This window comes from Rhyacophila brunnea, unplaced genomic scaffold, assembly GCF_057557595.1.
Source record: "Rhyacophila brunnea isolate RB1 unplaced genomic scaffold, BYU_Rbru_1.0 scaffold_13, whole genome shotgun sequence".
Lineage (NCBI taxonomy): Eukaryota > Metazoa > Arthropoda > Insecta > Trichoptera > Rhyacophilidae > Rhyacophila > Rhyacophila brunnea.
Genome location: NW_028232785.1, coordinates 21,273,971 through 21,300,558, shown reverse-complemented (window position 1 = coordinate 21,300,558; position 26,588 = coordinate 21,273,971). Strand labels below are relative to the sequence as shown.

The window sequence follows — 26,588 nt, the reverse complement described above, 5'->3', positions numbered from 1 at the left end:
GCCTTCAAAGTCCTCACTATGAAATGCGAATAAGACTCCGTTACAGACCGAATTCGTTGTTAATAGAAGAAAATTTAATATACTATTGTTATATTAACATGTGAGACTCATTGACAACAGAGTGTATACGGCGAAGCTACAGAATGCTGGCATGATCCGGAATAACGCATGAAGACTGGTGAGCGACAGGAAATATTGATGACGCCGTGTGGCAGTGGTGTGGGGTGAAGTTAGGCTGTTAAGATTCAACGTAAATGGTGCACACTAAACTTTGTCAGTCAAGCTTATTTGTTTTCATATTTTTGTCGGATCTTAACAACCTACCCCTACCATTCGCCACTGTTTGGTGGCCATATGCTCCAGCAAAGGGGCAGACACGACCGAGGAAGAGAGAAAAGTAGAATACAGTAGAACCTCAATATAACGGACAAAATAACCAGTCAAATTTGAAAGTTGTTAAAAACAACCTGTAAATGTTATACATGTTTAAATCCCAGTGTCGTCGCTTGTAAACAATGTTCTGCGCATAAAAATCTAATAACATTTATTGACTATTTGTCAGATAACGAAATTCAACTATATTACATACATTTTTGTAACTGGAAGTTGATCATAAAAAAATAGCTGACTTCAAAAGTGCAAACAAAACTTGATTCTTTATTCAAAGCAGGATTACCAAAAGCAAGCGCGTCGACATCAAACATTAAAGTCACTCTACAACTGGTGTGTCTGGATATATCATCCTAAGACGAATAAACAGGACATTGTTTGTCTTTTTATATAACGGACATTCAGCTTTAACGGACACGCCCTCCCCGCATTAGTCCGTTATGTCAAAGTTCTACTGTAATAACAAAATCCGATATGTCCACATTCTATGTGCAATTTATTACAATATGTAATAGTCTAAAACGGACCAAAATCACATGAAAGACGTGTGATATAAAAACATGTTGACTTTTTGACCGATTTCATTTTTTATGGATTTATTACAGAAAGAGGTTAACCAGCTAATAGAAATATTCAATAATATTCCTCTAATTTAAAGAAACTAACATTAAAACCGACCAGTTACGCTTGACGAACAAAAACCTAATTTCCCAAGTAAGTAATATTACTATGGATTTCTCGGTTTTTGTTATTAGACGCCTCATATGGTCAAAATCTCACAGAAAATATGGATTTGAAATATGGATATTTATATTATGCAATTTCACACGGTACGTAACGATCTATAACTTCCAAAACATATGAAAAAAATGTTTTTGTACATATATTGAGGCTGAATGTATAATGAATGACCATTTGAAAGATCCAACGTTTCCATAGTCTAAATTCAAAACAGACTAGACTCTAGAATCTGGAACAACTCATGATATTCGGTCATATAGAAGTTCGGAGATGACAAGTAAGAATTCCCTCCAGATGGACGGAGCGAATCAAGAACAGTTGTTCACGACATCCCCATGAAAAAGTAGTTCATATTAATTGAAAATGCAATACGATTAAAGAAAGACATGAATCATTTAAACTTGAAACACAAGTCATAAAATATTGAAATTGTCTATTACCAACTTAAAATCAAATCTAGTACATACGTTAGAGACAAATCAATTTATTATGCCTGCATTTTGTTGATTACATGGTTATAAATATAATTTTCAACAATTTATTTACACTAATTGTTGCAATATTTATATATATCGTGGCTGACATATCAGAACGCTATATTTAATGCAAAAGGACGGTAGCGGCGGGTATATGGAAATGTATGCGAAAGAACAGGGAAATTTTTAATTCGCTATATAGTCACTCTTGACGCGTTAGCCACGATATAGATAGATAATTTCATTGTATTATAATTATTATAGAATATGAAAACACATAAGGTTTATTCCAGCCAGCTTTATAGACAGTCAGTTTGACAGAGTATGTAATATTATGCATATCTTGGCATGGAATTATGTTCCCATATCACCAACACCAGTGACGAAGACTCAACACTAAACGATCATTTTAAATGTTTACAGAAATAATTTAAACATGACAATTTTTTTATGTTAATACCCACACGCAGCAAAGAGCAAATAATATTTAAAAACCTAACTAATATTTGCACGAAGGTGGATTATGTATTAGCAAATTACATCATGTTATTTTTAACTGCAAGTTTGTCTTTTCATACGTCCTCCATCAAGTAAGCAGTCTTCGCCACCATCAATAGCCCTGTCTACAATCATGCGTTGGATAAATGGATTGCAGTGCATTTGTAGCGTGCGCATTACCTGCCTCAAACCATTTTAAAAATTGCCATTTTCAATCGGCGATTGATCTCTGTTGAACATCACAATTCAGTGTTGCCAACCTAATGATTCCACAAATAATGTGTAACAGTGTATTATACTATAATTTTACGCCAAATAACCCAAAAATACTATAATCTTACCTCAATAACAAACACTGCTCTCCGTGAAAAATTGAAAACTATTTGACCTACAAGTGTAGACAGTTCAACCTAAAGAATGCGCAAAACAACTCAGTGTTAAAACCAGAATTAAAAAGTTTAAGTGAAGTGGAAGATGAATGATGAGGGTTTGAATTCCTTTCGGAAGATTCGTTTTTAATATATGTCAATCTGTATCGAAGCAGTCTACAATTGGCCGCGGAAACAAACCTGTCATGTAAATATCTAAGGAACATAACCTCGAAATAATAAAATTAAAAATACAATTCTGCTACACGTCACTAGCTAATACGGACCGTAGAGCACCACGACCCAGAGGCTTTCTCCGACAGTCACTATCCACAGTGACCACTCTCAAATCCGGTGCCCCAAGCATGTCATCGATATCGATAGCTTTCTGGTATCCAATGGACAACTCTTTTGTATGGTGCATTATGGTGACCAAACCAGCGCAAACGCTCTGCACTGGAATTATCATACACACTAGCACACTAGTTCTCACCTTCTTCCAATGACATTCATCTGTGATCATAGTGAACTTTTCTTTCGAGAATTTTCATTCCATGTCCATTTTATATTGTTAATGTCAAGGTTTTCGAGGCGTATATGATTTGGATTACAAAAGTAAAATTCCCTGTCGATGATATCAGGCTTGACAATACAGAAGCAAGCTCACAGAAACCAATATTAACACATTGTCCCTAAATAATTTAATCTGTGTCCCGCAGGGTTCAACAATTGGGCCCTCACATTTAACTGTAATGTGACGCATTTTTCCAACACTTCACAGTGATAACAAATTAACTACAAAAATTAACATTCCTAATATCACTTTATTGGTGTCCAGCAAGGTTGTACCATCGACCCTCACACCAAATAATTGTTTTATCAATGTATTTCGTCACTCACAGTAATAACTGGACGTCCAACATTTGCTATAACACACGATTCGACCGCCGTTTCTCACCCGGCGGCGTCCGTGGCCTCTTTCTCATACGTGATCTCCACAACGACACCCTTCGCTCTGTGTATCAACTGGTGTTTCTTCAAATTACCGAGCTGCCGACACTTAAAATGGCAGATCTCGCACGCAAACGGCTTAACGTCCGTATGTATCATTCGATGCTTTTTCAAATTGGTCGACGTACGGCATTTAAACGCACAGACATCGCAAGTGAACGGCTTAATATTGTTGTGTATCATCTCGTGACGTTTCAACTCGCCGGACCGTTTGAATTTGATCTGACACGTGTGACACGTGTAGGGCTTTATATCGTTGTGTTTTATCTTATGTATTTGTAAATGACTCATCCGTTTACAGCGATACTCGCATAGATCACACGCGAAAGGTTTCGCATCTACATGTATAATTTTGTGTCTCTTTAGATGGCTGGACTGTCGAAATTTTAAGCTACAAATATCACACGTAAACGGCTTCTCCTCATAATGAATCATTTTGTGTTTTTTAAGATGGCCCGACGATCGACAACTGAATTTACACTCATCGCACGTGTACGGTTTTAAATTGATATGAATTAGTTTATGTGTTTTAAGATAGCTCGAATGCCGACATTCAAAACTGCATACATCACACTTGAAAGGTTTAAAGTTGTCGTGAATTCTTTTATGCGTTTTCAAATTGCTCGAATACCGACATTTAAAATCACAGATATCGCATACGAAGATCTTCTCGGCGTCCAGGAGAGCCTTGGCCTTCGCATCGGCAGCTTTTTTAGCAGCCATGTCAGCCATTGCTAAAGAATTTGCTTCAGTAATGGCGTCTATGTAACGATTCAATTTTCCTTTGTCCATATCCACGCTGTTCTCCTGTACAGGTCGTACCAATAGATTGTGAGCCGCTTCGAATTGCGTCTCGCAGAACTCCGATATGAGACTGTTCATGACCTCTTCTTTAATAAGCAGGCTTTGCGGTAAACCCTCGGCTGATTCGTCCCGTATTTCTTTTGTTGGAGTACAAGGAGTTTTCTTGACGGTCAGTTCCGGTTGCATTGTGCTCACTTCGCTTATGGAGGGTATCTGGAAAAAATATTTAAATATTATTCCAATGGCTCGAGGAGTCATCCGATTCCAAGAATACTCACTCATCACATGTTACAAACACTTTGAATAGACCAACTGGGACAAAGAATTTCGATCTTGAGCCCGGATTTGTGATTGAATTGGTAAGCCTAATTAATATCACATGCCTTCACAGCAGTCAAAGATGGTGGTATAAATAAAATGGCGGCCTGTTTCAACAAAATATAACGAACTGTGATTTGCGATCGTTTATCTACTAAATTAAAATGATGAGTTAATAAACCATAATTATTTAAAGATAATATGAGCTTTTGCATGAAAAAGCTTGTGCTACTAAAGCTACGCAATTATATCTCGGTGCACCTCTGGCAAATAAATTTTAAATAACAAAGATTTGAACTTATGCTTCAAATACACTCTATGACGATCGGTCATATATATGTCGAAAAACCCGTTTCTTATGTTGGCGTCCTGTGTCACAGGGTGTCACAGAGTGTAAATACGATGTCATAGCTGTCATACAATATGTATGTATAAATGTCGGAATGGCATAGATTTGATCATAGACACTAAAACGCTCTTAGCATATATGTGCCCGATCGTCATATAGTCTATTTGAACCTTTACAGATGAGTCTACAATGCAAAATGACTTACAACCAATGTATAAAATTGAAGCAAAAAACAACCACTGGGTCCACTGATTCATTTAGCTACAAATGACTTTGCATGGCAGGTTCATTTGCAGAGAACTTCACACCACTGCTGACATTTATTTACAAATTTAAAGGGTGTGTAAAAAGACAATCCGTCTCTATGAGTAGATAACCAGACAATAATATTACACTTCAGCATTATTATTTAATTGAAAAATCATATAAAATTTGTGTAAATCCGTTAATAACTGCATTCAAATAACCAATCACAATAAACATAAAAAATGGCCAGCATTGCTTGAGCAAGAAAATCTGAACTGCAACTGAGCGATGTGAATATTTGTGGAGTTTACCCATATGGTAATACTTAAAATAATTTCAAATGTCATAATGGAAATAACGTATAAAACTCTTTCTATTTATAGTACAAATTCTTTGCTTACAAACAAACTTAAACATTAGTGTGAATAACCTCTTCTTAACAATTTCCCAAGGTTAAGTTGGACTGCAGAGGTAGTACCTTTGTTCTGAGTAAACCAGACACTGGTCCTCGCTGTCCTACAAAGCAAGTGGATGCGTAATATAGATCTAAAACAGATCATTAGCCTCTCCCTTACCGAGACTGTCTGTGCGTGGTGCCAGCACCACATCCTCCTAGAGGTGACCCTGGTATCGCAGAACACAGCGGATCTAGACTGGAAAGTCAATAAATATCCCCGGTATTGGAAATGAGACGCATCCTTAGCAATCGAGATCTTAACTTAAGTCTGAGACGGCGTATGGTACGTTGTTATGTTCTCTCAATTCTTTTCTATGGTATGGAAGTATGGACGCTAAACCAAGAGATGTCACGGAGACTTGAAGCTTTCGAGATGTGGCTGTATAGGCGCATCCTCAAAATTCCTTGGACTGACCGGGTGACAAATGTTGAAGTTCTCAATCGAATGGGGAAGGACCGAGATGTTCTACGTAGTATCAAAACCAGGAAACTACATTACCTCGGCCACATTATGAGGACAAAAATACAGCATTCCCAAACTTGTCATTCAAGGAAAGATCAATGGGAAGCGTAGCAGAGGACGGCGCCGCATTTCGTGGCTTAAGAACCTCCGTGATTGGTACGAGTGCAGCTCCACTGAACTGTTCCGGGTAGCAGACGACAAAGATAAGATCGCCTTGATGGTGGCCGACCTCCGCTAGGGGATGGCACAATAAGAAGAACAATTTCCCCACCCGTTTGTGATTGTGACTTTTGCTTGAACATACTATGGCAGCATCTGACAGGCCGCAGATTTTTACTGACATACGTTGAATGTAGAGCAAAGCTCTTACTACAATCGCTGTAATACCGATAATTTATGGCTCAGTATTTCGTAATTATTCAAACAGATGTCACTGTGTTAAATTTTTTCGATTATACAAATCGACAGTGGATAGTAATTTGAGTTTAAAGTCGGACAAGATAGCTCTGTATGTGCAGCCTGTCGAACACGACCTCATAGAGCGAGATAATTTTGCTAATTTCTGCTAATAACGAGTAATGCGTAAATGGTGACGATTTATGAAATGTGACCATGGACATCAGTAATCCAAAGAGTGATCCTTAAGGAACACCACTAAATGTACAAAATCAACTCAGCTGAGGTTGAAACACATACGTGCGCATGAGGCTTCTCTCCTCCGTCCGCCATGCTTTCTTCGAGGGCGTCTTCGTCGATGACGTCAGCCTCGTCATAGTCATCATCGTCGTCGCAGTCCGCATCGTCGAATTCGCCCGCGTTCACATTGTCATAGAACTTCTCTTTGTACTGCTGCCACTCGTCCACCTCACATTTGATCTTAACCGGCGGAGATCCACCGCCATCCTGAAAACCATAGAACAAAGAATTCAGAAAATATTAAGAGTAGGTAAGTACGCTTTAGTAAAATCTACGATGGCAGAGTTTGTAGGGCAGATGTCTACAAAGCCATAAGTTGCGGGATCAACCCTACAGCTGGGCATAAAAAATGGATTTTGTTGTTTTCAACGTGTGTTTTAGATACATTGCACAGACCCAATGGGTTGGGCGAATGGTAAAAAAAACCATTCCTCGCAAAAAAAATTATCATTATAACTCCACTTCATGAAAGCCCATGCTTAGAATAGAGTGGACATGATAATAATTGAATGCACCAACTGAACAACGATAAAGACCACATTTCAATAAATTTCAATATAGAAAACATAGACTTCTAGACTTTATAGAATCTGCATTTTTCTGCCTTTATTTAATTGATTTATGTCACTAGATGACAAGCTCACACCACTAACATCCGCCATCTTTGTTCTGTTTATCGTTGTTTTTGGATCAAGCAGTTTTCAAAACCTTACAGCACCATCTAAAAGTGAAGGATAAACCTTTTCGATACATTAAAACGTTCATACTTATCATTTTTCTATAATTAACTCAATATGCGAAATATGTGCCGCTTATCATTGTTCGGAGGTTTTCAATTTACTTTTTACCTAGTAAAACACAAAAAATCTCAACATTACCCGGCTAATAATCTACGAGTGAGGAATTCTGATAGCGCAGTAGAACAGATCACGAAGTAGTCCCCGATCCAGGAAATTTATGTTTGTTAGTCGTGGACGTTTGAGATCCCAAACCAAATCAAACCTAATGTAACCGAAAAAGAAACGAAAACCTATGTCGTAAAGGCCACTGCAAACGGCGCAATACAATTGCATTTTAATAATCGTTTATTGTAAATAATAACCTTTCCATAAAACAATTGCATTAACCACAGACTATAATTAATTATTACAATTATCACTCATCTTTTAAAAATATCCTTAGTGTCTGTGGTTTATTTTATTTTTTTTTTAAATAAAGAACATTCGAAAAAAAAGTATGTAAGTAGCTAGTGAAAACAAAAATATTGATTTAGTGGTTTTGGTAAACAAAAAAAACTATATTTTCCAGACAAATCATCCTATCTAAAGATATTTACTGTTTCTTTCTTCCAGTGCTTAAATATTTTGATTAACTTCACTATTTTTAAAACGTTTTGTCGTAATAATAAATTGTAAAAACAATGACGAGAATCTGTCAAAACACAACTGTCAAAAAAATTTACACAATATTATTATTGTTACACATATTTTAGGCATAATGCTATCAATATAGTGTGTGAAAGGTTTAATTAACGTGCCAACGGTTACATTCATTCAGTTATATCACGAAAACAGACTAAATTAGTGTGATAAATAGATATTTTGACAGCAATAAGAAAAATAAAAATACATTATTTAAAGTGTCAGATATGCTGTGATTATGTATAGAAGCGTTCGTAATGTACGGCGTAGTGAGTTAAATAATATTAAATATTAAATTCGTTGAGTATTTATAATTGCGTGTATTTTTTTATTGATAGTGTTTAAATAAACAAAAATGTAATCACCTCGTACGGCTGATTGTAATCGGCTCGGCCATTTTGTTTTGAGGACGTATTTTGTAGGGAAACACCGGCTTGATTATTGTAAACATTCTGTTCCTGTGAATTATAAAATGGATTCGCGTTCAGCGGCTGCGTTTCCGTGTCGGAATTATAATCCTCCGGCTCAGCTTTGATGTCCATTCTTCGATCTTTGTTTCGTGTGTTTATTGTGATAATTATTTAGCAAGATGGTGGACTTCGATGCTCGCGATTTTCAGATCGATCGACCGACCTGACGTTGATGCATGTCACATTGCCATATGCATAAAATAATAAATTATTAAGTCACATCTTATGCTCAAAATAAAATAAACGTCAAAATGCAAGGGAGGAGTCCAATCTCTTTGTCAAAATGTCATAAAATGTCAAGTTATCACTGATCTGTAACTACATTTATAATATTAATTTAGGCGAAAGGGGGAGGACTTGTGACTAGTTGTACGCCGTCGTCAGCTGTCAGTCGCCATTGTTAAAATCTGCTATCTTTTTGTCATCGAATTATAGTACGCGGTCCAAGAAATTATAGTATTTCGGCAAAAATTATAGGACGTGTTGAAAATGTTAGTGTTTTGTTTCTCACATAAACATAACATAATAAGTAATAAAGATTTGAGAAATTACGATGTCCTTCTTTATTTTTAAAGACCTCTTACGACCGAAAAATGCTAACCGGCGAATTCAATTATTACTTCATTTTTCAAAATTGTGGTATTTTTGACGTACCTACTACTTTTTTAATAGTACGCGGACCATGTACCATAATTATAGTTTGGTTGGCAACACTGCGTTCACTGACAGTGACAGCTGGCAGCGCGGGACGGCGTACAGCCAGTCACAAGACCCAAAAGGCTCTCTCCTAAATTGATGCTTTCGCGTTATGAATAAATACCAGATTAATCGTCTTGGTTATATTAATCTAAAACTATACTAAAAAATCGTAGCACATTAATTTTTAAATCAAGATTAACAGCAAACCGGCTTCTCTCCACTTTTGCTAACATGCAGAAGGTCTCATCTCCATATTATCCAATCACAGCACTGTATATTAATATAAAAATATATACAAACAAAATGGCCGCACAGTTTTGTTGATTGTAAGGTGTGTGGGGGGGGGGTGGTTGTTTTGTCGTGGTTTATAATTTGTTTCATAGGTAAATTTAAACATAAAAAGCCTATAATGGATGAGAATATTATACCCATTATGAAGGAGACACCCATGAGACAGTTAAATACTCATAATTGGAAAAGGAACGTCGAAAAGCTTAAAAGGTGTGTAATATAGTGACTATTATTGGTTGTAGATTTAATACAGAGTGTACCAGCAGTGATTAAAACAAACAAAATTACCTATGTTACTTATTATGTCCTACATTAACTACACTGGTACGTGCGCAATAAACCTATTGCGATAATTTAAATAAAAAGTACCTACCTAGTAGGGTTAAAAAATTGTCCCTATTGATTTTATAATTATTTTGTGCGCTGACGAAACAGGTATCAGGCGCGCATACAGAAAAATGGATTGGGGGGGTCCATTTTTAAAATATCCATAATACCTATTCTTTAGTTGATTTTTAAGGCGGCGGGGTTAAAAAAATCTAGCGGGTGCCACTGATTTCCACATTTACTCCGCCTACTTCTTATTGTTCACCCATACCCAGACACTTTGCACTTTAAATCCAGCGATAAACACCTGACCTGCCTGTATAAGGGTATACTTACCTGTGAGTTATTGTGAGCTGTCACATCCACATGTGGTTATCGAATGCGCGCGGATTGACAGTCATAGTTATTAGAATCGTTAGTGTCCGTTGGTATCGTCCGCATTGTGTTGTATTTTAAACATGCCAGAAAGGTGACTTAAACATTAACAGGATTTTTTTAACAATTTTCACATTTGACCAGATATTTTGTCCATTATATCGTGGGTTCTATTGTAGTACACATTTCTTTACATGAATTATTACAATGGAACATTTTTTTTCTCCGTTAATAATTGTTTGTGTATTTTTTCAAGGTATATGGCGAAAGGCTCACCAGAACTTCCAGCCTGTGGACACGATACAAAAAAATTTAAATGCACAAAATTAAGCACGGTGGACGTCAATAAGTTTCACGATAGTTTTTATCAAAACAAAACTAAACCCGAACAAGACACTTTCTTATTAAAATATTGCGTCATTAAAAAAACAACTCGACGGAGACCCAGACGGTTCGAGAACGCCAATAAATTTTTTTACAAAATTGTATGTAACTAAATACGATTCTACGGCACTTTTACCGGTATGTCAAAAATCTTTTATTAAAATATTGAACGTTTCGGCGAAACGAATAAAGCAAGTTTCTAAAACTTTTATTAAAACCGGACACTCAATAATTGAACGACGAGGTGGAGATCACACGTCTATGAAAAATATTTACAAACTAAAAGCGGTAAGAGATCATATTGAAACGTATAAATGTATAGAGTCACACTACTGTAGATCCACAACAGAAAGGAAATATTTATCGTCGGATTTAAGCATCAGGAAAATGTGGATTTTGTATCAAAATTCTCAACAAGACCACAACCTGAAAGTCCGTCAATCTTATTTCAGACGAATTTTTTTAACAAACTACAATATTGGATTCGGCAACCAGAGGACAGACGCTTGTTCAGTATGCTCTCAATTATCTGAGCGAATCAAGCGCACGACTGACGATAGGGTAAAGGTTAATCTAATAATAGAAAAACGACTTCACAGTATGAAAGTTAAAAGTTTTTACGATATTTTAAAAGAAGAAGCCGCTGACATGTTAACATTTACTTTTGGCTGTCAGAAAAACCAAGTTTTACCAAAAGTCTCAGACCAAACTGCTTATTATAGTAAGCAGTTATTTATTTACAATTTCGCAATATTGTGCAATCGACGTTTACGAATAAAATTGAGAGAGATAACGTTTTTTTATACGCTTGGACTGAGAATGAATTTGAGAGAGGGGCCGATGAAGCTGTGTCTGCTTTATTTCATCGGTTGAATGCGTCGAACTTCGATAATGTATCGACTGTCCGACTTTTGGCAGATGGATGCGGTGCACAAAACAAGAATTCGACCATGATCGGGATGTGCGCGGCGTGGCTTGCGAAAGCGCCGTCGTCGGTGACGATGGTTGAATTAATTTTTCCGATACCCGAACATTCATTTATCCCGCCGGATAAAGTGTTCGGGTTGATAGAAAAAGAAATCAAAAAGGAAACCATTATCAATCCCAATGAATATAAAGAAATCTTTAAAAAGTACGGAACGTTGATAAGTTTGAATGGACTCGTATTGGAAAAGTGCTACTCGAGAAGTTATGAAACCTCCCGAATCGTGGCACTTTCCGTTTGCGTCATGTAAACGATTTTATATTAAACGTACGCAAACAAACAGTGTCTGCCTAAGAGGAGAAGTAAATTATAGAGCCGATTTGGGTACATTCAGATCGGTCAATAAAACAAACAAAACTGCGTTAGACATTAATCCTGTAAATAAAGACATTGGACGAGTGATAATAAAAAAAGAGGAATTACAAGATGTCGACAAGCTATTGCAAAAACATTTCGGACAAGAATGGAAATGTATTGAAAGTCTTAATTTCTATAAAAATGTCCTAGAGAGCAATCAGTTGACATAAACCCAATATTCAGGAAACGCGCGATCCACCAGTGAAAGATTTGGTCGGAATTTACAATTGTTATATTTCACCAGGTTCAAATACTTGGGTGCCACGGTTGCCGATGATGGTGGTATTTTTGGTGAGCTTGGAGTCCGCATGAGTGTGGCGGGCTCTGCGTTCAACCAACTTGGTGTTGCATGGAGGTCAAGGCTGTATTCTGTGAGGACCAAATGTCGTTTGTTTAACGCGTGCGTGCTACCTGTGCTCCTGTATGGCTGTGAGACATGGCATCTTACTAAGCTTCAAGAGTCTCGGCTTTTGAGCTTTGAGAATTGATGTCTCCGCCCAATCTTAGGGGTACATTGGTACGACCGCGTTACAAACACCCGAGTTCGTGAGCAGACACAACAGCCTTCGGTGATTGAAGTTATCACGAAGAGACGCTTTACGTGGCTGGGACACGTATTCCGAAAGCCGCCAAAGAGTGCGGCACTTCGTACCCCTGTGGCACAGCCTCAAGGGTTCCGTCGCCGTGCTGCCGGTCTGACATGGCGGGAGGCGCAAGAGTTGGCGATGGACCGAGGGAAGTGGCAACAACTTGTGCTTGCCCTATGCCCCAATGTTGGGATGTGACAGGGTGGAAGAAGAAGAATATTTCACTAATTTAAATGCATAAAAAAAAAGCTTAGGTACCTACACATATTTGTTTATGTTTATAAAATGTATTGTAATAAATAAAAAATAATTCAAATGAATGTGTTTTACTTTTTGCACCACTCTACTTTATGCCATTATGTTTGTTATGAGGTATTACTATGATATGCAGTAGTGATATTCACCAGTCGTCACAAGCAGAAGTTACTCTCCATACATGAACTGCAAGACGGCCAGTCTCCGTGTCAAGTGTTCAAATTAAATATACAGGGGTCCTTATTAGTTATCAGAGACCCCGCAGTTACGAATTTGCAGGAAAATGCAATAAAACTATAAAAACACAAGCGCAATACCTCACAGTCATCAACTGTCACTGTCAATCCCACACTCCTACTCTATGTCTGTCTTACTCACATGTATTTTTCTTTTCTAAATGTTTCCTAATTAATTTTGGTTACCGTTTTATGCGGATCCGCTCTAAGAGATATTTTTTCAGTCCCAATTACCCTCAGATAACATGGAGCCCTTGTACTACTGTCGAACAAGACCTTCTTGTCCACGTGTTAAAACTGTAAACTAACAAGCCCCCCCTGTTTAGTCGACTACAGCGACTTCCGGTTATTGACAAGATCTTGTCGGACGGTAATGTTGTTATTTATAAACTACATACCTAATTTAAACTTAACGTAATAATGCTTGAGGTATATATTCTGTGTTAGTAAGGCTTCGCCCCCTTGCCGACTTCAACCAACATTTTAACAATTACTTTCAATGTAGGTTTTATTAATTTATTGGTACAGATGGAGCATATAGATTTAAAATAGAACCTTTTTTGTTTAATATATATTAATCACCAATAAATACACCTCTTTCTTTTGACAGATTTCTGTTTTTACGAGGAATGGATGTTAGCCACTTGCTCAACCTATTAGGTCCACCAGTGGCGAAGGGTGGAGGTAGGCTGTTAAGATCCGCCATAAACAGTGCACATTAAACTTTTTCAGATATACATATTTGTTTTCATTAAAATAAGACTACATTTTACAGATAGTGTTGGTTAGTTTTTAAAATTTAATTAAACCCTGAGAAACCAAGCCATAATAGATAATAGTCAAAAAATACATGTCTATCTATAAAATATCTAACATTATACAATTAAATCATACATAACTTTGAATATTTTATAAATAGAATAATATTTTTTATTTATTATAGTTTGGTTTAGGCAGGGCTTAATGAATTTAAAAAAATAACCAATATGTGTAATATGTATTTTTAATTCAACGAAAACAAATAACTATGAATGAAAAAGTGCGCACAATTTTGTCGTATTGCCCAAATTAGACCAAAACTATTATGGTTTCGTTTAGGCATGGTTTAATTGATTTTTAAAAACTAACTAACACCGTCTGTAAATTGTAGTCTTAGTTCAATAAAAACAAATACATATGACTAAAAAAGTTTAGTGTGCACTATTTATAGCGAATCTTAACAGCCTACCTCCACCCTTCGCCACTGAGGTCCACACTCTGACTCCAAACATAAATTGAAAAACAATATGTGTATTTGCCAGACCCAAGATTCGAACCTAGGACCCACGACATTCTGACTTGGCAGACGCATATGCCATTCAGCCATCGTGGGCGTCACTTTCATATAATATATAAATACATTGTTGGACAATTAATTGATTTTTCCGATCATATGGACCTCCACAGAGTAGAGATTTGTATTAACAGATTTTGTTTTTTACGAGAAATGGATGTCAGCCACTTGCTCAACCTTATTAGGTCCATACCCTGACTCACACACAAATTGAAAAACAATACTTGCCAGACCTAGGATTCGAACCTGGGACCCACGGCGTGATAGTCCAACGCTTAAGCCGCGCGGACACCGCGGGCCTAATAGATATTATCTATGGATCCCACCCTAATAGATATTAGATTAAAAAAAGTATCTAAAATTATGCCAAGAAATCATACATAATTTTAGATATATAATAAATGGTTTGGTTAGGCAGGGTTTAATTGAATTTTAAAAACAAATCTCACAATTTATAAATAATATGCTGGCTTAGAATGCAATCAGCTCCCTGAATAGCATCTTCGAGTGAGCTCACACTGTGCCTAAAACGTAGTATTCAACCGATGTAGCGTACTGCAGCATGAAAGGGGGCATAAAACGGAAAGACAACAAAATAATACAGTCATACAGTTGTTTCCAAGAGGACAAATTTAATAAATGAATGCCCTGGATAAAATTAAAGTTTTAAGTAAAAACAAATGTATGTTTATAAAAGTCAATTACCCACAGTAATATAATAAATAACATTGATAGATACCTTCCTGATATCACATATTATGCACTCGTGAACCACCCGTAACGGATTATTTATTTGGATACAATTATACAACAATACAGCCTATACATTATTATCTCATTATAGTGTAATGGCTGCGATATGTAGTGCGGCGGCGAAGGGTGGAGGTAGGCTGTTAAGATCTGACATAAATAGTGCAAACTAAACTTTGTCATACTTACGTATTTGTTTTCATTCAACTAATACAATGTGTAAATAGTGTTTGTTAGTTTTTTAAAATTCAATTAAACCGTAAGTAACCAAGCCATAATAGATAATAGTCAAAAAATAATAAATTATTTTAGATATTTTAAAGCTAGAATATTTTTTATCGATTATGGTTTGGTTTACGCAGGGCTTATTAAATTTTAAAAAACTAATCAACACCATCCGTAATATTATGTATCCTTAATTGAACGAAAACAAATAAGCATGACTGAAACTGTGCACTATTTTTGTCAGATCGCCCATATCTATTATGGTTTGATTTAGAGATGGCTTCATTAAATTTTAAAAACTAACCAGCACCATCTGCAATTTGTATTCATAGTTCAATGAAAACAAGTAAGTATTACTGACAATGTTTAGTGCGCACTATTTATGTCGGATCTCCACAGCCAACCTCTACCTTTCGCCACTGCTATCCTCTATAACAGTGGTTCTCATGGGTGGCCATCAGAGGGTTTTGCTGCGACTATCAGCGCTTTACAGAATAATAGTTCGATAAATAAACAACTACAAAAAGTAACCTAACTAAATAGAAACCGTGTTCATCATAGACAAATTAAAAAACACAGTGAAATGTCTTGTGTCAGAAGTTGAAAATGACAATTTTTCTATTTTATCTTCTTTAAGCAATTTCATACATTATACGAACACAACTTCTAAATTAAAATTCAAGCTTAAAATAATAAGAGTGTCTTCAATCTCTTGAATTGAATTTTTTTAAAACTCTTTCTTTCGTAACTTCGCCTTTTCAGATGACAAATGAAAATTTCATAAGACTACAAACGAGATTTAACATAATTTTTAGTATTTAACTTAATTAAATGGGCTAATGTTAAATACAGTAGGCGCTCGGTAATCCGGTGTTCACCAATCTGGCACGTCTAATAGACCGGCATTTTGCAACTCAGCTCTCCTGCTATATAATCCGGCGGGTTTCACATTAAACTGCCGGATTAAAGAGTGGAGAGCCGTTCGCTCGACAGTTAGCTGCCCGACCTTGACAAATTATTTATTTCCTATAGAAATCCAATAATCTGGCATAGGTGAAAAAATATGGGTGCCCGATTACCGGGCGCCTACTGTATGTGTTATTGGAAATGAGTCATGATCAAGTACTTAAAAATTGATCCATTTTTATAGTAAATAATATTTAGATTTAATTTTTTCAATCACAACAAAAGTGAAATTTGGTGCGGCCACCAGACGTTTCCATAGAACCGTCAATGCCAATTGTGCGGCCACAGTTAAATTTCACGTGAGAACCACTGCTCTATAATGATGGAAAGGATGTGAATAGAGATACGTCATTCGTGGATCAAAATTCAGGCAATACTATATCATGACTATAACCAGTGGCGGCTCGTGGATAAGATATTTGGGGGTGCTGCGGTTGATTGAAAATAAAAATAAATGTTTTTTTGGATTATATTTTACTGTTAAAATTAGATATAAATAATTAAAATAATGAACTTTGCAGAATTAAATTTTAACAATGTTAATAAATCATTATAGCTATATTTCTTTCCTCGGTGTGGAAACACAGCGCAACACAGAAACGGAGAAATACTGAAAACGGACTGTCTGACTGGCAGTACAAAGCTGCGAGCACCGCCGGTTAGCTCGGTTTAGTTTTGACAATTAACAAGGGAGCATATCATGGTCTATGTAAGTATTACAATACAAACATAAACCCCTCCAAGCCAACCGCCGCACACCACACTCGGTCTTAATATAGCGAGGCCCTACGTTTGGATGTGAAGCATCAGCAGTTTTTTTTACGCCTGGTAATGTCTCAGGAGCAGATACCCAAGACTGAGGTCGCCACTCGCTCATTAAATTTGCTTTGACTGAGTTTACAGAGACAGGAGCCTACAAAAACAACTACAAGTATTACAGTGGGTCTATTCTATACACAAGGCGGTTATCGATGGCAGTTTATCATATTTATGTATTGGGGTATTATAATTGTTACAATAAGTTAGCTGTCTAAAAACTGTCTATCTTGCTTTAAAAGTTAATACAACCAAGAGAGGAGCTGTTAAAACAGCACTTTTTGACAGTTTAGACGGTTAACTTATTGTAACAATTAACTGCCTCAATACAAAAATATAACTACTGTCGATAGCCGCCTTGTGTATAGAATAGACCCACAGGTTGACATTTGATAGCGATTCCAGAACATTCTTAGTATGCTTTGATTGGTAACTAAAATAAAAATTATCTCTGCATTGGCAACACTGTATATGTACATTGTTTGTAACATAGACTATAGATACATCTAGACGCCACCCGTTGCATTGCTAAATGAAGCTACGTGCCGTGCGTTTGGTTTGTGGGCGAGCGAACACATTCGCCTACAAATGTTCGAGACCATAGACCATTTCGCTAGTGCTCGCCCAAAGTGCTCGCACTAGACGCTCAGAATTAAAATATAATTTTCTATTTTTTTACGTTATATAGTATTTTTAAGCGGTCAAAATGCAACCATTAGGTAAAGATATCCATAATTTAAGTTATTTTAAAGAAACACTAGGTCACTGATATTAAAATAAATAATAATATACAAATAAATTGTCACGAACATGTATCAACTTACCTATGAAACGTAATACCATCTTCTTGCTTATCAGTACGGCTACCATATTTTAATACAACACGCAGAACCACCTTTCCTACTTAATTAACTAAAAACATATACCACTGACTTTATGTTTAACACAAAAAATAGCAAATTTAGCAACACGAACTCGCAGATTATCGACGCTACGTGAAGCGATTCACGACGATTTGCCATTGATACTTTTGGAAACTGACTCAAAAATATGTAGACCTTTTATCTTACTCTAGCGCGTGTCTCAGAGATTATAAGGGTGCCGAATACTTTCTCACTCGCACTCATGCATCGTTTTTGTTCAGGCCTTGGTTTGTAAATAAAATAATATAAATGGCAAGGTTACTTTTTTACGTGTGTATGTACTGTTTATTTGCAATTTTACATGATTGTTCACATAAATATAATGATAAGTAGCTCATAAATAAAATACTCTTTCACCGGTTGTCTGCCAAAGCAAACTAGTTCACGGATATGGCCGGGCGTACAGTGCCAGCCATACAAAAAACGCGAACTTATTCACCTGTCTTTGAATAATTTAAAATTCGGAAGAATACTTGTCCAATAATGAGACATTTAGCATATGATTGGTAAGTGTTTATGATAAACTTTCAATATATTTAAAAAAAAAAAAAAAAAAAAGTTTATTTTTGCTGAAAAACTTGCGACTTCTCACTTGCCGCCATACAAAACCTTCCGGCGCAGATCAGTTCAAGGTTTGTAACTTTACTCACGGAAAAAAAACTCAACTCTCAAATGAACCTGCAATTTGAAGTTGAAACATTAACCTTCAAATCCAGTTCGCTTTCATATAATTAGTATAAAGGCTCTATCTATCTGGTCAGAAGAAAGATTTCCTTTAAAGGCGTTTATCAATTCTCATAAGAAGACTCCTATTCATCAGCCAGGGTGAATCCACTGCTGGATTTTGGCTTCTCCTAGCTGCTTCCACTCTCGTTTCCTAATTTTTCACTTACATACATCTGTGGAGCGTGATTTCCATCATTTCAATAGCTTTGTGGTCATTTCGTGCCCCTTGTCCACTCACCAAGTGACATTTTCAACCTATTGCCATTTAATCAGTTTGGCGACGTCCATAGCATCGCAATGTCAGACCCACAATGTATTTGCAGAGGAGTTGGGTTCCTGGAGTGGGATTGACTTGGGATGCCTGCGAATCATGGCACAAGACTTCTTCAGGCCCATCGTTCTTTTGAACCAGCTTCTCTCCCGCCATCCAGAAAGGCTTTCTAAACATTAGTCAGCATAACAATGGAGATGATATTAGTATCAAGTTGTGGGAAACTCTTTTAGAGTAGCTGTGTTAGAAATCAATCAATCTTTGACTATGGAGATTGACGGTTTAAACTTAATACTCTTAAGTTTGAGCAGGGCTGGTTTCTTTGGCAGTTCCTCGTGTGTTTTCTGGTGTCTTCTGAGCTGTCCCATCGATTTCAAACTTTTCCCGCAGTCATCACAGTCGTAGAGGGTCTCTTCCTGATGCACGAGACGATGCCGGGCCAGATCCGCGACACGCTTCGATTTAAATTCGCAATTGTCGCATGAAAACGGTTTCGAATCGTCGTGAATGACTTTATGCTTCTGTAAATCCTTCTGCCGTTTACAACTGAACGGGCATTCGTCGCAAAAAATCGATTTGACGTCGTCGTGCACAACTTTGTGACTCTTCAACGCGCTTGCGAGTTTACACGTAAAATCGCATTCGTCACATTTAAAAGGCTTTTCACTGAAATGTTTAACGACATGGATTTTTAAATTCTGCATCTGGCGACACTTAAAATCGCATAAGTCACAGCTGTACGGAAACACATCCGTATGCGTCAACATATGATTTTTAAGCACGGAAGATTTCCTGCATTTATACGCACAAACACTACAAACAAAGGGCTTAATGTTTGTATGTATAATAGAATGTTTGTTTAAATCGCTGATCGTTTTAAATCTAACATCGCATTTGTCACAGAGGAAAGGACGCACGTCCGAGTGTATTAATTTATGCCTCCGTAAATAGTCTGGCGTCTTGCACCGAAATTGACAGACTTCGCAAACGTAGTTTTTTTCCTGAATATGAACGACATGGTGCCGTTTCAATTCGGCAGCCTGCCTGCACCTATGTCCGCAAATCTCACACTCAAACTGTTTTATATCAGTGTGCGTTAATTTATGAATTTTTAGATTATTTCTCTGGCGACATCGAAAACTACACAAATCGCACGAGAACGCTTTGATATCTGTGTGTATTATACTATGTTTTGTCATTTCATTGGCAGTTTTCGATCTGTACGTACATAACTCGCAAGAAAACGGACGTAAATCTGAATGTCGTAAAATATGCTTTTTTAAATCGCTCTGTGTTCTGGCTTTAAATTTACAGTGCGTACACGCGTAACGTTTAATACTGCTGTGATTATTAACGTGCTGTTTCAACAGAGACTGCGTACGACAAGTAAAATCACATAAGCTACATGCGAACGGCTTTTCTGTGCTGTGCGTGAGAATGTGACGACGCAGGAAAGTTATATGCGCGAAACGCTGCGGGCATTTATCGCAATGAAAGGGTTTTTCCCCCGTATGCGTCATCCTGTGCGTGTCTAAACTGAGAAGCTGTCTGCAACGGAAATCGCAGATCTCGCAAGCGTATGGTTTTTCTCCAGTATGTATCATTGTATGCAGTTTCAGACTGTTGGCGTTGCGCGCTTTGTAGGGACAAATTTCACAACTGTACGGCCTGTGATCCGTGTGTTTAATCTTATGCTTGCGTAATTCAGATAGGGTTTTAAACTTCGACGCGCACATATCGCACGCGTATTTTCTTTCCAATGTGTGCGTGAGCTTGTGACTGTTCAATCTTCCCAAAGAATCGCATGTATAACAGCAGATGTCGCATAGAAATGTTTTAAGCACTTCGGGTTTCACATCGTTATGATTTTTCCTCTTGTGCATTTTCAACCGGCTGACTAAACGGCATTTAAAATCGCATTCATCGCATGACACCGGTTTCTCCCCTGTATGCAGCATTTTGTGCAGTTTTAAATAATGCGGCTTACGGCATTTGTATTTACATTCATCGCAAGACAGTGGATATATATCAGTATGACGCATCTTATGACGGTTCAATTCGCCCGTTGAACGCGTCGCATACGGACACTTGTCGCAAACAAACGGCTTTATATCCGAATGGATAACCTTATGCTTGCGTAAGCTATACAGAGATTTACACATAAAATTACACTCATCACAGCTAACATCCTTTACGTCGGAATGAACCAAGAGATGCTGCCGCAAACTAGACAACTGCCGAAACATAGAGTGACAAATATCACACTCGAACGGTTTCAAATCGCTGTGTTTTAATTTATGAAAATTCAAATTTGTCACCTGGCGACACCGAAAGTCACATTGATCACAGGCGAAAGGTTTTTCCCCCGTGTGCAACATCTTGTGCTTTTTGAGCGTGTCCGATTTGCGTGATCTATACGGACACCTGTCGCACTGATATGGCTTGAGACCCGAATGAATCATCTGATGCTTCCTCAGATCTCCGATCGCCTTACACTTATACGGACACATGATGCAAGAATAGGGCTTTTCATCCGTGTGAGTCAATTTGTGGCTTTTCAGCTTGGCCGCTGTCGTAGTTTGACAGTCACAAATATTACAATGATAGATTTTTTTAAAACATCCCGTTGTGTTTCTGCGTCTGACGTCTCTCGCATGGGACAATCTATGGTTTTGCAGTTCCCTCGCTGTCTTACAGGTAAACTCGCACCGGTTACACTTCAACAGATTGTTGATTTCGTCCGTTTGCAATACTTTGAAATGCGTCTTACGTTGTACAGACTTCAACCGCAATGATCGTTTACCTCTATCATTTGAAGTATTGAGAATGTCTGGATTTATCATAATTTTTTTGCCATGTTCCATCAGAATGTGCTGATCTAGATCATCGGAAGTTCTGCACAGCATACAGCAAACATTGCAGACCAGATTCCTTTTGATGATAATTTCACTATTGTCTACCGAAGCCGGCGAACGAGGTTCTTGCTTCACGTCAGCCTCATCTATGGTCGATTCATAATTGGCGTCCGCCTCGGCCAATTGCTCCGCTGCTAGATTCAGCAAGTCCGCCATTGTAGCATCTGCTTGACTGGCGCCCATATTCTCTATATCTTCATAAGCATCCAAATGCACAGACGCTATGGAAATCTAAAAAGAATAAAAATCTAATGAATTCAAAGCAATGACATTAATATGGACGAAGCATCTAGAAAATAAAATGACACTCACTTTGTGTCGGGTCTGCCGGATGGCGAAATTCATATTTTAATATCGGTATCCTACGCTCAAATCAACATTCTGCTTGCAAGCGGTCTGGCGACACCGCTGGGTCTGCCCATACAAAATTTCTGACTATCAGGTTTCGACTCCACCGTTATTATTGTGTTACAAAATGCCAATGTGCCTAGTTAAAAATTGTAAAAAAATCTACTAAACACTCCAAGAAAGATGGGATATCACTTTGCATGTGTTAGTATTATTTATTATTTATAAAATGCCATTTTAAGATATTGATGAATGTTTATTCAATGCAATTGAATGACAGGAACCATTAGACAGTCAGTCGCCTGTGATTCGCTGGGCTCGCTTGCGTCTAATCTCCGAGAAGTCGTAAGTAACCGAGAATCTGTTTCTAACGCAATGAGTCATGACACTAATACGCCATTACAATAAAGGTTATATTACTATAAATTCTCGAAGCTTGTATCGCATAATGGAAACGGATACGTCAATGGTCAAGTGACATCTACCTATACATCTGTGAATGACTTTCATGGACAATTTCTCGTGCGCGCCGGGTATGAAGTGAGTCGTCCATTTAATATGTCCTTTAAGTTTCCTTTGCCAGATTTTAGTAATAACTACAGGTGCGTTCAGTGTATGTAACAAACAATAAATTCAAGTGAACGATGCGCTTGAGCGCATAAAATCTGGTTGCGGTCTAATAATAATGAAAATAAAAATACTTCTATGCTTTCTGTACAAGATATTAATAATCTAAATACACAGATATTCCCAAAAGCTGGCGAAGTAACAATTATGCGTTCGAATTTGTCGAATGCATTAATGCAGTCATTAAAAAGGAATTTTTTGATGAATTACGGAAGTCTCGGTTTCATACATTAATTGTTGATGATATATATCTGTGCAAAAAATGCTAATATTGTATGTTAATTACGAAATTAATAAATACCTTAAAAATATAAGTTTTTGTGTTTGTGGGGGGGGGTGTAAATTTACCGCACTGGGTGATGAGTGACACTGCTCAGATGCGTTGATGATCCGCACACACAATAGAAAAATTAGAGGAAACGTTGCTAGTCAGTTCCGTCTATTTGTCAATAAATGAAACACAAATTCAATATTGGTAATATTTACGAGCAATTGGCGCGCATAGGTATAAGTAGGTAATGCTTGCATTTCAGGTCTATTCTATACACAAGGCTGCTTTCGGTCCGCTTCGGCAGCTAAATAGGGTAGGAAAGTATCGAATTATTAACACTTATTGTAACAATTACAATAAGTTAATCGTCTGAACTGTCAACCTCGGTCTAAAATTTATCACACCTAAGATAAGTGCTGTTAAAACATAGTACCTACTCATTGTAACAATCACAGAACAGATAATAAATAGAATACCGACAGGCTTTTGAATGTGTGAGTTTCCTACGAAAATGAAACACGCATTATGCATGTGCAATAGTGTGTGTACTACACCAATATTAAATGAGCGTAAATGCATAAACCGAGAGCAGTTTTCAGTATTCGACGCATAACGGTTTCTTGACACGTGTTTAAATATATTCCGTATTCTTCCTTACTCGAGATCGGTTGCCTGCTTCTGCTTACCCGTTAGGTATTTCAGTTCCCATTATTTCTGAGTTCCCTGGTAACAATTATAACTAAATTTTTGTAATCGTTACAATAAGGCTTCGGCCACATAGGCAGGTGCCTTGCTTGGTGGCTACGTGCTAGGTGACATATCCTAGTGAACGAACGCACACTATTCTAGAATTGGCCACACTGCACGCTTCGCGCCTCGCTGCGTGATTATTAGGGCCCGGATTTATATGCTAGTGCATGTTTTGTTAGGGTGTATGCACAGCTATGAGAGTTTCACAGAAATCTGTTTTGAAAGACACATAATCCAATAATAAAATTTTATTGTGCATATAAATGCATATTTGAGACGTTAGAGCATATTTTTTGATTATTTTGCATATTTTATAAATAAATGCATATTTTAGAGCTTTTGAATGTATAATTTTAGTTTTTTTTTAATTATTTTATCGAAATATGACTAAGTTAGGAAGGAAGATAGTTTAGATGCACTTGCATTTTAATGCCATCTCCGAGCTGTGGATTTATCAGTGGAAAAGTGAAGTCAACTCGGGCACTATTATTTAAAGTTTGCCCAAGTGGACGTTGAGAGGTAGTTTTCCGCATATAAACAAAATACTGACAGATACATGCGGAAAAATTTAATGCCAGAGCATAATATTGAAAAAAATAATGTAATTTTTTTTCGGGCAAAAAACAGAAAATAGTATTTAGGAATAGCTAAGTGTGTCGTTTTTGTTTTTTAAGTTATGTTTGGTTTACATTGCATTTATTACTTAGGTAGGTACTTGTGAAAAAACTATTTTGAAAATTGTAATTGATTAACTTTATATTCTTTGTTTGTGTTTTTCTTTCTGATATCGTATTATGTTGAAAAATTATTAACTAGTTATTCGATGTTTTGTCAGTAATATTGGGTAAAGTGGGTATTTACAATTATTTTCCACAAAAAATATCAATTTTTAACTGCATATTTCTTTGGTTTTAGTGCATATTTTATTGATTTTAAGTGCATACGTGCATGCATATAACCATGTTTTTTGTTGCATACAAATCCGGGCCCTAGTGATTATGAATCACTTCGTGAGTCTCCCGGCGAACAAACGTGTTGTTTATTTTTATTGTCACCTAGTGATTTTCCCATTGTCTATGGATTTTGCAAGATGGCGGATGTTTCTTCAGTATGACAAACGTCAAACACCGTATATTTTGAAGTTATGAATAATGACGCATAGGATGAATAATTGACAGTACGCACGCAACAATTTCGAATTTGAGACTGTCGAAATTTTAAACGTGAGAAGTAGCTTTCTGGTTAGTTTTGAGAGTGACATATCGTTGTTGGCTTGAGAGCTCCCAAATGTCAAATGAATTTGTACCTAAGCACGTAGCGTGCAATGTGGCAGTAGTGTTTTTAGTAGACAAGCATAGCATCTAGCTCAGGACTAGTGAAGCACCTGCCTATGTAGCCGAAGCATAAGTGTTAATAATTCGATACTTTCGGACAGACGTAGCGGACCGAAAGCAGCCTTGTCTTTACGTAAATAAACCGAAACTGCCTTCAAAACCTTGGTACATAGAGACCGGCTTCTACATTTCAATGTTATCAATACGTTTGGGGTTTCTTTCAAAACGTCTGTGTAAATCTACAGTGGAAATTCCTCGTATCTGCGCGAAGCCAAATTTGGCGGGACCGAACCGGGTCAATACTTATCTCGCAGCACACGTTAAAAACACAACACCCACACATTTAAACACCATCACCCGTATTATATGCGTGAAAATAACTACATTTCTTTCCATTTATAAGAGGAAATAATAAATTTAAAATGTATTCCTTGCAACGAATGTGCTGCAGATATGAGGTATTGCAACGTATAACTGATACGACTATGCGGAAAGGACGATACTGTTTTACAAAAATGGACCACAAAAACGTTGAAATATGGTGTCAACGTGTAAAATAATGATACAAATAACATTTATCTATGTTAATTGTCGTGTATTTATCACAATGAAGGCCTCACCTCGTCGCTTTTGACTGATTTGTCGTCATCGCAGAAATCGTCCGTCGGGTTGATTCCTTCATTTTGATGTTTCTGTGTGTTATCACCATGATTACCGCTCGCGCAGAGAGAAACAGAGTCCAGCGACTCTTCCTTGATTTCGTCCATTGTTTATTTTGTAATTTGATTCATTGTTTTCGTAAGAAAAATGCGAAAATATGAAGCGCTGTCACTTGATAGCGTCGTGTTTAGGTTAAATGACTGGTATTGCCAACATGACAACATGTCGAAAAAAAATATTTCAAGATTATTAAAATTCTATCAGGTATATTTTTGATTCATTTGTTAAGTGAAATAATTTTTCTAAATTCGAGAAAAAAATATTTATTCTCATCACCTACAGTAATAAACAAAATTAGATGGTCATTCATTCTGTTTATTTATTATTTTAACGGTATATTATCATAAAGATCACGTAGTATATTATGAAAATATAGAGACTACGCTAGATCGGCTACTTGCATAGATTT

At 37.0% G+C, this 26,588-nt stretch overlaps 2 protein-coding genes across 2 annotated transcripts; both read right to left on the bottom strand.

The window, feature by feature from the left end:
- Positions 1-1,698: 1,698 nt before the first annotated feature.
- LOC147076887 (uncharacterized) lies at positions 1,699-8,873 on the bottom strand. Its single transcript, XM_085940561.1, has 3 exons — positions 8,604-8,873; positions 6,818-7,024; positions 1,699-4,501 (listed from the first exon to the last, which is right to left on the bottom strand). The coding sequence occupies exons 1-3, from the start codon at positions 8,778-8,780 to the stop codon at positions 3,428-3,430; spliced, it is 1,458 nt and encodes a 485-aa protein (XP_085796687.1). The 5' UTR covers positions 8,781-8,873; the 3' UTR covers positions 1,699-3,427.
- Positions 8,874-15,097: 6,224 nt separating this feature from the next.
- LOC147076886 (uncharacterized) lies at positions 15,098-26,311 on the bottom strand. The gene is made up of 2 exons (XM_085940559.1): positions 26,080-26,311; positions 15,098-22,360 (listed from the first exon to the last, which is right to left on the bottom strand). Exons 1-2 carry the CDS (start codon positions 26,224-26,226, stop codon positions 19,469-19,471), a joined length of 3,039 nt encoding a protein of 1,012 aa, XP_085796685.1. The 5' UTR covers positions 26,227-26,311; the 3' UTR covers positions 15,098-19,468.
- Positions 26,312-26,588: the final 277 nt, after the last annotated feature.